The 14,202-nt window shown below is 38.8% G+C and overlaps 2 protein-coding genes across 7 annotated transcripts in view; one reads left to right on the top strand and one right to left on the bottom strand.

Annotated features, from left to right (window-relative positions):
- LOC131443516 (rho GTPase-activating protein 6-like) overlaps nt 1-14,202 on the top strand; it is an 80,909-nt gene that overhangs the window by 30,832 nt on the left and 35,875 nt on the right. The gene's annotated exons all lie outside the window — the stretch shown is intronic.
- frmpd4 (FERM and PDZ domain containing 4) overlaps nt 1-14,202 on the bottom strand; it is a 32,708-nt gene that overhangs the window by 4,888 nt on the left and 13,618 nt on the right. The window contains exons 2-14 of one of the 4 annotated variants that reach the window (XM_058613114.1): nt 13,174-13,290; nt 7,253-7,413; nt 6,860-6,962; nt 5,078-5,123; nt 3,962-4,066; nt 2,797-2,904; nt 2,318-2,449; nt 1,676-1,795; nt 1,370-1,506; nt 953-1,079; nt 636-725; nt 338-520; nt 57-177 (exon numbers count right to left, since the gene is read on the bottom strand). In XM_058613114.1, the coding sequence (XP_058469097.1) occupies nt 57-177; nt 338-520; nt 636-725; nt 953-1,079; nt 1,370-1,506; nt 1,676-1,795; nt 2,318-2,449; nt 2,797-2,904; nt 3,962-4,066; nt 5,078-5,123; nt 6,860-6,962; nt 7,253-7,413; nt 13,174-13,290 (1,550 nt within the window). Of the gene's footprint in view, nt 1-44; nt 178-337; nt 521-635; nt 726-952; nt 1,080-1,369; nt 1,507-1,675; nt 1,796-2,317; nt 2,450-2,796; nt 2,905-3,961; nt 4,067-5,077; nt 5,124-6,859; nt 6,963-7,252; nt 7,414-12,748; nt 13,006-13,173; nt 13,291-14,202 lie in introns of those variants that run through there. The other 3 variants (XM_058613109.1, XM_058613122.1, XM_058613131.1) reach the window with 3 other exon arrangements.

Below are 14,202 nucleotides of genomic sequence, written 5' to 3'. Positions count from 1 at the left end.
AATTTATCTCTTGCTGAGTCATTGTGTGATCATTTTAGACATACTTGTTTCCATACTGTCTGTATTTTTGGCCACGTTGAAGATGGAGCGTCGGGAGTCCACCAGTAATCTGTAGTACCCAGCAGTCAAACAAGCCAGATTCATCGCATCAACAGACTCCATTAGGAGAGTGATAGGCTGTGAAAAAGGCAGATAATCAATAAATGTTACAGTGGGTCTGTGGAATGAGGTTATAATGACATACTTGACTTTGTGTTGTCTGTTTAGATTCATAGAATATACACAAAAAAATAGTCAGCATCACATATTGTTGTATAAGAGCAGAGGGTTTGTTAACCTTTACATCCAGGACATGTAGTTCCACTCTAACCCTGTTCTCATCTTCTGTATACATCTCAATGCGGTTAACATGACTGAAATCAGCCAGAAGTGCCACCAGGTTCGTTTTGGTGTTAATCACATGACTGATTCCATATCTGGGCCCCACCAGCAATGTCACTTCTGTATGCTTCTCGCCTTGCTGTAAAAAAAAAAAAAGAGGAAGAGAACTCATGTTCTGCATGAAAATGAACAACATGTTATTGTTTCACACGCTAGCTGTGCATAATGTAAAATAGCTAGATGGTTTCACTCACAATTAATGTGGATTTAAACACACGTCCTCCATACAGCCTCAGGTCACTGAGATACTTCAGATAATGAACCTTTGCTTGTAAGGCAGTCAGCTACAAAAAGCAGGAAACAAGATAAAATAATTTAAATTAGTAACTCACACAGCTGAAAGTAATGGGCAACTGAGTCAATATTGTTTAATATTATTTAAGCCATCGCCTAGCACCAATAATTTGAAATTGAAGACTCCAGTAGGTGGCATTTAAGAGTATTATCAGATATGGGGCAAGGCAAAGAGAGACAGTTTAAAATATTACACATAAAGAGATGAAGGCTGTACCTTTTTACCAGGGGGCACCAGGTTCTGATTGGTTTTGAGGATGTGAGTGAGGGCTTTTTTGATGTTCTTCTCTTTCATGCTCGACAGCACTGCAGGAGGCAGAAACAATGCCAAACCCCACTCCTTTCTGTACAAAATTAGAACATAAATATTCTTAAAATAAGTTACTGGGGGGAGAAGTCATTATTTGAATTAATCTTTACACCGACTATTGAATAACTGACAAGCTACAGTCAGAATGAATTATCTAGCAGATATTTAGATTCTGGTATTGTAGTAAAACAATACCATAACATAATTTTATTTTTGAGGAACAGCATAGTAAACAAGTAGAATATGTCACAGGCACAAAAAATGTGGCTCTGCAAATGAGAGACATGAAGTTGTTTCGAGTGAAATCTGATATACTGTACTTACTCTATATACTTCAGGGAAACTTTCTGGGACTGCTTGGTATTGATGGTTAGAATATACATTTGCAGGGTGGCCAGACGCAGGGCTGTGTCATATTTGAGCTCTGACCCAAACCTCTCCAATACCACATCATTACAGCTCTGGATGCACCAAAAAGACAGAGAGAAGGTGATAGGCAGCAGGAAGAGGTTACACTTCAGTCAATATTCTCATTACAACACATCCACACTCAAGTCTTACTTACATGCCTCTCTATGTTGCCATACTTAATTGCAAAACAAAGTTTGTGCTCCATCTTTCTATGTTTACCTGAACATAGAGGTACTCAAATGCTACCGCGTCTCTCCTGAGTAGGTCCAGGGGATCCTTTGGGACAAAAGTGACGCGAAAAAAGCACTTCATCTTGTGTGACCCTGGCCTCTGTGTCACCTAGAGTACAAGTCAAAGAGAGGTCCCATTAGTCACGAGGTCTACAAAATGCAATATGTTCAGATGAACATTGTTTTTGAGGCCCACTAACACTTAAAAAAAAGTTAAGTGGTGAAGCCAGGAGATGTTAGCTGTGTTTTTTCACAAACTATCAGTAGGGACCCACTTTATAAAGATGGAAAACTATTGAAAAGCTTCATTTATGCATGTTATTTATTACATATTGGGAACATTCTGCAGATTTGTTTGGGGACCCCAAGAAAAACCCACTGACCCATTGGGTCCCGACCCAAGTTTTGGGGATCACTGGGTTAGCTTCAATACATAAATAATTAAATAAACATGATATAATTTCACTGCAACATTTGTTTATGCACAACAAAATTAAGAAAAAGAGCCTGCAAATGTGTTAATACTGTACACCCCAGTACAGTAGCAGTAAACATCATGAAAGGGGATATCCTCCGTGTGTTTTGGCTATGCCCCTCTCTTGTTTAGTGTCACCTGACAGAGTTGTCTCACCTGAGTGAGCATCTCTTGCTCATGCAAGAGCATGAGTTTGCTGGCAGATCCATCAGCTCTTTGCTCCAGCATCAGAGAGAAGTGCTCAATGCTCTTAATGGATAGCTTTTCTTGTAGGGTCAGGATGACGTCCTGACACATGAACAAAGTCATTGTTAATACAACATGAGAACCAATGCAAATCATGCTCATCTAAAAGCCATTAGTAATTTTTTTCCCACCTGAGCACACACTACAGCATGCACACTCCCAAACATCAAATCAGGTTTTGAACTGAAGTGGAAAAAAGATGGAAATGTGGATTGCTGTCCCTGCTCTAGTTATCTTATGATCAAGCTGCTTTTTGTGTGGCCACAGTGAAGTTTGTACTTTATGGTGAACAGTATAGCTGTGAATAACATTGAATATTTAGACTGAACTTCAATTTACTTTGTGTAACAGCACTTTGTGAAGCTGGGTTCGTTCGTTCCAGCACCTACCTTAATGGATGTGTTGCTGTCAAATTTAAACGATTTAGTTTGCCCATTCTCCAGGTACACCTTTAGAACATTTGGCATAAAAAGAAGGGAGTTGTCCTTCACAGTTTCCTGAGGATGGGAAGACAATCGTGATAAGTACATTTCACTTTTCTTTCTTGAAAGTTCATACAGCATCTGTCATTAGGACCTGCATTTGAATTGTTTGTAATAAACTACCAAACATTAGGGAAATCAACATAGAAGTGTTGCATGATTAAAGGAAAATTGTTGAGATGAAATGTCGATACCACTGTCACACAAACATGACAATGATACTATTAGGAGATGGTTAGCTTAGCTTAGCATAAAAACTGGGAACCAAGAGATCAAGCTAGCACTGTACAAAACACGCACAGTCTGCCTACCTGGCCCGCAAATGTAGATCTTGATTACAACTTGAACCTGACTGACACACTTTCCAATCCTTCATTTATATACTTATCTAATTATAGAACTACAATAATCAGGAGGTCTCAGTCTAGTCCTGTCCTGGGTGCTGATATTGCTCTTATTTATGGATCCTGGATAAATTGGTTTCTGAATGGACTAAACAAATGATATCATGATAGGTGAGATTAAGAGATGCTGGTAGGCAGTTAAATTGGGTTGGTAGTTTTTCCCTCCTTTTTATATGCCAAGCTAAAGTAAGCTAATCATCTCCAGCAGCACTATGAGTAGTAGAAGTAGTAGAAGTAGATTTATCTTCCAACTGAAGTTTAAATAATAAATTGAAACAACTCATTTACAGAAATGTAAAACAATGTATGTGTTTCATTTAATATATTCATACATAATCATTCTTTGGTTTTATAAATGATGCTTGGGCTGACCTCTCCTCAGAGGTGTGATCACCTAATGTTTTACTTAAATTTTTTTTTTTTTTCAATGACATATCCTCTATGTGATAAATCCAAGGTCTCTCTGTAAAAGAGTCCCCCCTTTTCTTGATGTCACACATGTGCTGTCTTTCAGCTTAGTGCTGTTTTGCTCATGCATCTCTTTCCTTCTGTTAGCGAATTATAATGTTTTCACTCTGCTCTAGGCTCTGTAATCACTAAGAGTTATAGTCTGCAGTTGTTGTATCTTCTGCAGAACCTTGATGTGTACAGAATAAATCATGACTTACTGGAACCTGGCCATTGATGATGACCTCTTCAGCAAAGCGGACTTTAACAGGATTAGTCTTTAACTTGGCCTTTTTGGCTGCACTGATGAATGCCGATTTGGGTGACTTTTGGAAGGGAAAAAGAAAACAGAAAAAAACAACTGAGATTTAAAGGACAATGCCTCCCATCAGAGGTGAGTCACATTGTGTTTTTTTATCACACAAGTCAAGGATGCTTCCCTCTTGAAGCATGGCGACCTCCCATTTCTCCACTCTGTGCCAATGTAATTAAGTTGGCACTTTGTAACACAGCTTATGATCTGTCGCTGCTATCATGTCACTAAGCTTGCAAAGAAGCACCTGCTAAATGGAGTTTACATGGTTGAATAACTATAATCCCTGGCTGATCCTTTGAGTAATGTGGAATTATAAAATCTATGTTTTCCTGCATATCAATCAACTTAAACCGCTTGTTAAGACATTCATCGCACAGAGCGTGGAGAATTGGCACAATGATTGAATTAAATGTAAGATGAAAGGATGTACTAATATCAGACTTCCAAGATTTAGGAAATGTGGCTTTATAAACACTTGTTTACACACAGTCACTTGTTGATGCAAATATCTATTGCATATCATATCATCAATACCATTTAGGGATTTAGACATTGTTCAAATTATATTATAAAACACCATAACCACTGTCAACTCTCTAATTCCCTGCCGCAGCCTACACTATATGGTCCTGTCTGTGAACACACATTGATGTTTTGGGCTATTTTTAGAGCGACAACATTTTATCTGAGTTAGTACATGGCCTGTCAACAAATGTCACATACAGTATATGTTCCTGTATATGTCCACCTCCACCTTGTGACTCTACCAAATTATATGTCAAACTCATCCGAGCTTTTGTGAAGATCTTATGCTACAACATGAGAGTGACCAAAGATAATCAATTGGACTCAATTTGAGTTAGCCCCAATCCATCACACGGTTATAAGGCTTTACTGACACAGTGGCAGCACAATATGGCATGATTAATGACTTGCCTTCATACAGTCAACAAAATAATTAGCTCTGAACACACCTCATGAATTGTACTGAATTTCATTCACAGATGACGGAGAAACTTACTGGGTATGGTTGAACAACAGTTAACAAAATGGATTCCTTGCAGCTCCTGCAGAAAAGAAAAAAAATATATTTTAATTGTAGCAAGGACAACAATAAATCCCAGTGATGCCCTGAGCAGCCTTGTCTTGCCTGTGTAATGTAAAGTTTTATTGTAGACACAGAGGTTATGCAAGGCCACAAGAACTGTGAAGTAGTGTTAACATGGGGACGTTTTACCTGTAATGTTTACTGTTTACTGACAACTGCTTCAGTGACACTAATCCGATGAGATGCATGAAAAAAACATCAGCACCAGCATGCAGGTGAATTGCAGCACATGGAACAGGTGACTAAACAGTTTGGTTGAATTATTTTTGTTTAATAAAAGCAAAACATGATAGTGTTTTCTCTTTTTGGATTGGATTTCAGTTTTTGGATCCCGTGTTTCTACCTTTTATACAGAATAGAGGCACAGAGATGTACATTTTGAAACAATACTATCAGACTAAATCACAAATTGCCTGTATGTGTGAGTGTGTGAGGGTTGTTCGTCTCTATATGTTGGCCCTGAGATGGACTGGCGACCTGCGTCGCGTCTTTCGCCCTACAGTATGTCAGCTGGGATTGGCAGCCGCCCTGTGACCCTCATGTGGAGGATTAAGTGGTAGACAGTGGATGGCTCTGCGGAAAATCATTCAAAGACAGCAACATATATTTAGGCAGACATGCTGCCTATAAGGTACACAACAGCTTGACCATTTATCTATTATACCAGACATAAGATCAGATGATGGACCACATCTGTAGGATATTTTGTCACTGCAAATGCATTCCCGCCACTGCATCTTCACGTTTAAACAAAACACAGCTTGGCCTTTATTTTAAAGTAGTCACAGGAAGGGCAAGTATGTCAAGGAGTTCACCAGTTAGTCCACCACAGCTTATTTGTAATACACACTGCTTTGCTTGCATTATCTCTTTTCTCGCTACCTGTATCTATCTTAGATGTGAATGTTTTGTTAGGAGTATTTCTTGTATAGAGTTCATATATCTTATAATATATATCATATAAAGATGGGTTCCATTACAATTAAAGATCGGCTTAGATTAATAATGATTAAAGATTAAAAATGTGTTTTCATAATTAAGTGTGTGAACCTTTGCTTACCTTATGTGTCAGTGTGGCTGCCTGGAAAACAAATGATGTCAACTCCTGAACTAGATCCAAGGTATATTATTTACACTACAGTCAACTGAAAGCAGTAAAACCTTTTGGCTGCTCCAGCGATGATTTACACACGCACTGTTAAAGGAGATGGATGCTTTTGCAAACAAGTATTTTGAAACTAATTTAATTTACAGACCTCTTTTCTGTTGATATCTGTCGAAAAGTCACACTAAATGTACGTGACAAAAATGTTCTGAAATAGAGTTTCCCAAACTTAGCCAGAATAGAGTGTTTTATCGCTAATTATCAGTTATAACAATAATAATAAGAAGAGGAATAAATAATCATGATCTCAGTTTCAATGTATCAATAAATTCCTTTACAAATAAACATTACATTAAAAATGTGAATAACAAAATGAGACATTATATCTAATTAAAATGTTTTGAATGTGTTTCAATGAGAGTCATATTTTTACAGGCCCACATGAGCCACACTTTAGGAAGCACGGTTTTACGTCAGTAGAGGATTAAAAACTTTCCAAAAGGGGGAAATACTTTTTCAGACACTATATTATCAACAGCAACAGATTTAACAAAAGGCAAATGGCATCTCATCTTGATGTGCTGTCATACCTGACAAGGTCAATAACCCTCTCCCTCGGAGCTGAACTGACAGGCTCCTCATTAATCATGATGATCTCGTCTCCTGGGATCAGTTTACCCTCTGATGGACCCCCTGCCAACACACACCAAACAAGTATTAAGTGCAAAATGTGCACAGGCATGTCATTTTTCTTCATTTTCTTGGTTCCCTGTCTTGTTCCTCACGGCTCAAATGAATTCTTAATGACTCAGTGCTGCTTAAATCAATGAATCATCAAAGTAAACTACAGCCTTTGAGCCTGTGTGCTTTTCCTCTCACTATATTTTTGGAGGGTTTTGTCTCCCTTGGGGATTGTGTAGATGATGTCCAGGGATCGAATGAGTCACTGCTGCATTCGAGCTTGTGCCGCTGGTTCACTTTACCTGGTGTGACTGAACGTACTACTACCGGTTTCTCACTGCCTGCCACAAAACCAAAGCCAAGCACTGGGTCTCGTCTCATCTCCACCTTCCGGGGCGCTGGTGGCACAAATTTGTCTCCGTCCAGACGAATCTCCTCCAGGGAGCTGCTCTGGGAGATGTGGCTGTGGGATTGACAAAAAAGTTGCTCTCGGTTTTTGCCATCATGTCTGGTTGCTTTTGTTACAGTCATTTTGTATCTGGAGCTGTGAAGCTTGTATTTAATTTCATTTGAATGAGAACTCTTATTCATTAAACCTAAATATGACAACAACAACAAAAAATCAACAAACTGAAGCTGAAGCAGTTAGCTAGTTAAAAAATTTGAATTTTCTGCTTTGAAACATTTGACATTGTAATTTGCACTGCTTCGCATTACTCCAATTTTATAGTTAATGTGTGATGGGTATTTTTGATCATTTACATAATATGAATAAGTAATTGATATTCAAGAAAATAACAAGCAGATTCATGCAAAAATGTACACGGTATATATATATATATATTTTTTTTTTTTTTACGAAATAAATCCTCAAAATACAGGATGCCATCATTAAAAAAAAAGGCACTAGAGCAATGCTGCAAAAATAGATCATGTGGGAGACAGCATCCAAGCTCCAATGTTTGTGTTCTCACGTCGTAAATATCCACTGTGTGCTTCGCTGAGAAGCAGTTACAGTTTTCTGTAATACTCCAACCCATAATGTGTTACAAATGACACATGCTGCACTAGTAAAGATGCAGAACAGGTAAAAATGATTCCTGCCCTCAATAGCTTCAAACGCTCCAGCCATATTTGACCCCGGTCACTGAAATGTCCGTGGTCTTAAGCTCTTGCACAAACTGAATGCTTAAACATTCCCTGCAGCGATCAGAGATTTTACTGTGTTTCTCCACCCTCTCTCTCCCCCCCTGGCTGCAAATGCAGCAGCAGCTCTGTGTGGTGCCAACGCTGTTGGTTAATTAAAGCTGTGGGCAGACTGTGTAATTCACAGTTATTCTTGACACATGTACTATTCACCACTAAACACTAACAATTAATCTTTCATGGCACAAAGACACAGTGAGATCTGTCAATTGCAATCCAGTGCGATTAAAAAAATAGCATCAACAAGGGCAACAATGCTCGACGCTTAGTAATTGTCAACTGATATTTGGGAAGGGGGATTCTCCAATTCTCTCTGAGACTTGGATAAATCGGCAAAAAAACAAACAAAAGCTGTCATGAGGACAGACCATAAGATGCTGTTGCTGCTGCTGCTGCTGCTGCCACCACCATACATGTTAGTGTTAATATCCAAATCGCTGTGATGAGCTCACCTTTAGTTTAAATAATAAATGACAATGATATATAATACATTAGTCTGTAAACACAGAATTTAGAGAAATTAGGTCTTTATTACTTGGTGTGTGGGTTGGGAGGTTTATAGACTGTAGCTATGTGAGGAACAGGCCTTGCTTTCTCTTTATCTTAGCTGCCTTAATATAACTTTATAATATATGTAATTTTCTCTTATAGGTCATAAGGGTAAAAAACGAATCTTTACACACGATCCAGGTCGGAATTTAATACTCTAAATCAGGGGTCTTAAACTCAAATGACCTGTGGGCCACTGACGGTCTCGTCTGGTCAGTCGGGGGTCAGTCAAGTAAAAAAAAAAAAAGCAACAGTTGTGGTGGACGTTATGAGCTCATATCGTCAATATGCCGTATTAATTCCTTTTTTTATATGTACTCTGTTGCCTCGTGTGAGCTTTTTCATCTTTTACTTCTTCTGTTTTTATCCATTATTCTGTACAGCACTTTGGTCCACTGTGTTTGTTTTAAAGTGCTTTACAAATGAAGTTGGATTGGATTGGATCATTTCAAAATATAAGTGGTTGTTTTAATATGCAACAATAAAAAAAAAACATATTTATGATGCAAAATGAATCTATTCATTTAAAAATAAAAACATATAGAAATGAGCCGTTATAACTTGATAATGTTTGGAGGGCCACATGAAATCGATTGGACGGCCACATGTGGCCCCCGGGCCGCCACTTTGAGACCCCTGCTTTAAATGATCCTGTGATTAAGTGCTTTTGCCCATTTTTCCAGAATAATCTTTTTTTGACATTTGCTGCGATAGCTTCTGTTTTTGAATTTATCATCATGGGGATCAATAAAGGTTCATTTTCAAATACCTCCCCCTTCAATATAGAGTGATAAATATGAAGTTTTCTGTTGTTGATGATGACCCACGCAAAAAGTTGGCTGTTATTTGTCAACCAAATACTGCTGGGGTGGCCAATGTGTTTACCTTTTAATGGTAATTGAAGAAATATCAAAGTATGGCGCTACTAATTCATTTTAAAATGATGGTGCACGCTGCTGTCTACTGTGTTAATATTATGCAGTGGCTCTAATGTGTGCATTTGTAATTCATTATTTGCTATCCTGCTTTCAGTTAAAACTTCCCTAGCTCCAAGTCTTCCTTTGTTGAGTTTACTAACATGTCTTGCCTCAGATGTGATGGAGTGCAATGTTTGGGGTTGTTTTTGTAAGCTATATTTGACTTAATACTGTAGCTTCATTCTGTTGTGTTACTGTGATCTGTTAAACACTTATTGCTCATTAAACAATTCAATTGCATTTTTTAAAATGCCCTTTTTTAATGCAACCTTGATATCAATCATATTTTTTGTTTTGCAAATTTGCATTTTGTCTGTAAGATAACCTTTAAGATGACTACCAGGCATCGACAGGCCAAACTCATTATTGTTGTAGGTAGATTGCCTTAAATTTGTTTCACTCACAAAATCTTCACTGTCACCCACAGAAGACATTTCCCTAATTACCTACTTTATAATCTCAGCGACAGTTTAATCATGGACAGCACAGATTCTCCGTAGTATGAACAGGCAGGCGGAAGACACTGGCAATGATTTGTGCAAAGTAAAAAGACTAACAACAGGGCTATATTATTCATAAATAATGACCAGAATTATTCTCCCTGCACCAGAATTACCCGAGGTTATCCGAGAAGAAGCTCTCAGTCTGTCATCTTGCAGTGAAATTAATTAAATGTCTCTCCTTTCCTGTCAAATTAGTTTAGGTTTAGTTAACTGTGGCAGTGTGTTTATCAGTTTGATTGAAAGAACAATCATTCAACATGCACATTTTGTGGTTAGTCCCCATGTTCATGCTTCTTCCCACAGTCCAACTGGACTCAGGATTAACTCATCATATCAACTGCTCTATATTTAGTTTATAATTGTGTTTCAGGTTTTTTTTTTTCTTTTAAAAAATGTAACAAATTGAGCACAAATCAAAACCATATGGACCTGTGCATCCTGGAAGAGTGCCGCCTCCTTCACTGCATGGCCACCTGCTAAACATGGCTAGATTCCCATTATGCAGGCAGTCATGCATCTAATGGTTCCTAATAATACCCATTAGTTGTAGCTCTGCAGTCTAGCAGTCATGAGCCATGCGGTGCTACACAGCAATATGAACAAAGTGAGCAGCAAGAGATACCGGTCTTAAAAGTCTAGTGTAAAAAATATATATATATTTCACCATTGGTTTCCAAAGGTAATTTAGTTGAAATGTCCTCTAACTGCTTTGATGCAACTTGATGCTGAGTGGATTTGAAATGTGTTTGTTTTTTTTTCCCATTGGTGTGTACTGGATATTGATCACTGTGTGTCAAATATTTAGAACCTTCCAGAGTGTTGTTTATGCCTTGATTATAGTATGTGTACTTTAGCTTGTTACACGGCTCCTATAAAAATAATGAAATCAATATATGTGGTTTATCACATGTTATGTTGTGTTTTATGTTGTGCTTTTTTTCTTACAGTAAATTAATTGTCTCCCTCCCCATATTCAGCAGTATCAAAAATCATACGTAAATAAAATCTAGAACAATTAGTAGCATCAACAGAAACCTAAGGAGTCCCTTTGGTTCCCTTAGTGCTCTATTTTCCTCAACCATCTTTAAAGGCTGTACAGGAGGTGTATGAGAGCTATATAACAGCAGTAACACACAAGAATAATAGATGTCAGTCAGTAACCTAGCGATACACTTTGTCACACAATACCAAAGTGACTTTTGCTTTCATTCTTTGGATTTGGCTGGTATGTGTGGAAACTTAAAATAAAAGAGTAGGAGGGAGAACAGAGCAGTAGAAAATACTTCATTTTGGGTCAACACTAGTGCTGATGATGTCACACCTACATTTGTGGCATCTGACTATTATACATTTTCAAAATTTTCTAAAAAAAAATAGGTGCCATCATAGTATATGCAAGAGCAGTTTGCTTTGTTTGTTTGCTCAGGCTTCTGTACAACGCAGAAATGCGTCGTAATTCGTGTCTGTGGACGATCAGTTCCCTTTATGAAGGCTAATTTTAGGGTCGGGAAATTACAATAATTAATACTTAAAGATAAGAACATTATTGAAACTAAACGAAGCACTCATAAAGTACAGTGATTCACCAAGGCTGCTTAGTTTCTCGCCGTTTCAGTACGCTCTCCTGTCCTCCAAGGTTAATAAGGTTATAAAAACAATTCAGTTCCATCTGGATCACCACAAAAATGTAATCGTTTCTTCCTCGGGTCATAACCCTACATCCCCCCAAAATGTATTAACTTTTTGAGGTATCCAAAACAGACAGACAGACAGACAAACACAGGCAAAAGCATAACCTCCTTGGTGGAGGTAATAATCCATCAATTGTCTGTACCACTTATCCTTTGAGGGTCACAGGGGGACGCTGGAGCCAATCAGGTAACCCTTGTATTCAGTCTCTGCCATTAGATCCCCTAAAACCTCCAGTCTGGTCCGTCTGAATTTTGTGTCCCACACTAAATATTAAATCCCTTATTTTTATGCATGTGTTCCTATCATGCAGCCTAGACATGTGATTCACTGAGAAATATACCAGTCATGCAAGTATCAACACCCAGGAGTCTTGACAACCTTACATGGCCACTGAGAGTCACACAGACAGACATTTGATTATTCATGAGCCTCTCTCAAAATTGGACGCAAAATGTGAAGCCACGACACCCTCCGTGAACTGCCTCCATCGCACCACGCTCTGCATCCAGCACTTTCGCTGCTCCATACTGCTTATATAACTACTCTGACATCATGCTTCTCATGCTGTAACCCACGTGTGCAAAGTGCTCACCCTCAAGTCTGTTCATTTTTAATTTATTTTCAATGTGCATATAGAGCCTACAAAGACATGTGTGAGTTCTCTTTGTAATAATAATAATAATAATAACAATAATAACATATGAGAGGAGCAAAAAAAAGGCTCATGAATGCAACAATATGTGAGAGCATGGATGCATATTGTACATCTCAGATGTGAAAAAGCAGAGGAAAGCTAAGCTGAACGAACAGGACAAATGAAACCAGCAAATCACTTGTTACATCAGGACAAACATACAAACAATTTTTTTACCTGCCTCTGCAGATTTCCAGAAGTGCCTATTATGTAGGATCAGTTATACTGACAACACTGATCCAGCCTCCTGTAAAGAACATGCAGCCTCTTGCATCCTAACAAATCCCTGCACAGGTCATTTTTTTTTTTTCTTCAACACCAATGTGTACACACTCACACTCTCCTCTTCTCCCTCTTCTGCATTTGGTAGACTGCATGAGGAGTACTGTGGGTGTGTGAGAGCATGAGCGAGAGTGAGAGTAGGCAGTGGCAGAGTGTGCGCAGGCAGCAGTGGAGGGAACAGAGAATCAGTATTCTGAATGCACAGATGGAGACAGTGTGGAGGCAGTGACGTGGCAGGAATAATCACGGGTTGGCAAAGCGTCTGAAACATCTGGGACAGAGTAAGCTCCACTCGGTTCCTTTAAACACAGGGTACTTACTTGATGTAGCAGTCACGCCCCTCTCTATTAGTGCCCATGTCCCATCCATTGGGGGGTCCCTGCGTCGCACTCCAGGTCCCTGAAGGGGGTGGCCAGCCTGAGGATTTGGTCCTGTGGCTGCAGAGGAAGAAATGGGAGAGAAGTGAAGCGCAGACCCACTTTATATCAGAATCGGTGGTTGCATTCAAACCTTCTTGCATAACACAATCAAGCTCCAAGGTGAAAAGGATTCATCATGGACGTATACATAGTCAAATATATGAGTTGTGACGTTGTTCCACCCAGTGATAGCAGAATGTCCGATTCCAACATGATGAACAATGTCCAACAGCCATAGTTCACACAGTAAATGCAAATCAAATTAATTACGGGAGCTCGACACACAGGCGGAGTTGTCATGCTTCACTCTTGTGCTTTGAGAGGCATGAAATTGGTTTTATTTCTAGATGTCAGCCCATTATTTATACAAAGAAGCCCAGAGGAGTTCTCTGATAAAGCTGTTCTTTGATTTGCTCACAGCCAAGATCATTTGATAAAAGTTTATCAGAGAATACAGACAGCTATGATTGACCACCATTCATGGAACAATTTATTATACAGAGCACTCTAAGTCTGCATTAACATGCTCCAAGTTGCCCAAGTACAGGTATTGAGGAGATTATAATTGGTTGAAAAGTATTCGTCATTTGTTTATCGTTTTTTTTTTGTCTGCACCCTTGTGCTTGTCTTTGCGTCTGCAGCACACTGGTGACGCCATGAAAGCGGCGGCAGTAAGTTATGTCACTTCAAAGGCTTGTCTGCTGTGTAACAGGGCTCTTCACATTCATTATTCAAAGCCTCTCTTTCTTTGCCTCTTAATGTTCCCCCAGTTACTGTACTGCGGATAATAAATAGTGTGTGGCATGTGCATGTGTGGGTGTCTCCGTGAACATTTCTGTCACATGGCCATTTCATGAGATATGAATAAAATATCGCCATCCCATCAGCATTAAAAGACGGGTTACACATTGCTATAAAGCTGTTAACCTA

The sequence above is a fragment of the Solea solea genome, chromosome 2, assembly GCF_958295425.1.
Source record: "Solea solea chromosome 2, fSolSol10.1, whole genome shotgun sequence".
Classification (NCBI taxonomy): Eukaryota; Metazoa; Chordata; class Actinopteri; order Pleuronectiformes; family Soleidae; genus Solea; species Solea solea.
This window is presented reverse-complemented; position numbering and strand designations above follow the sequence as displayed.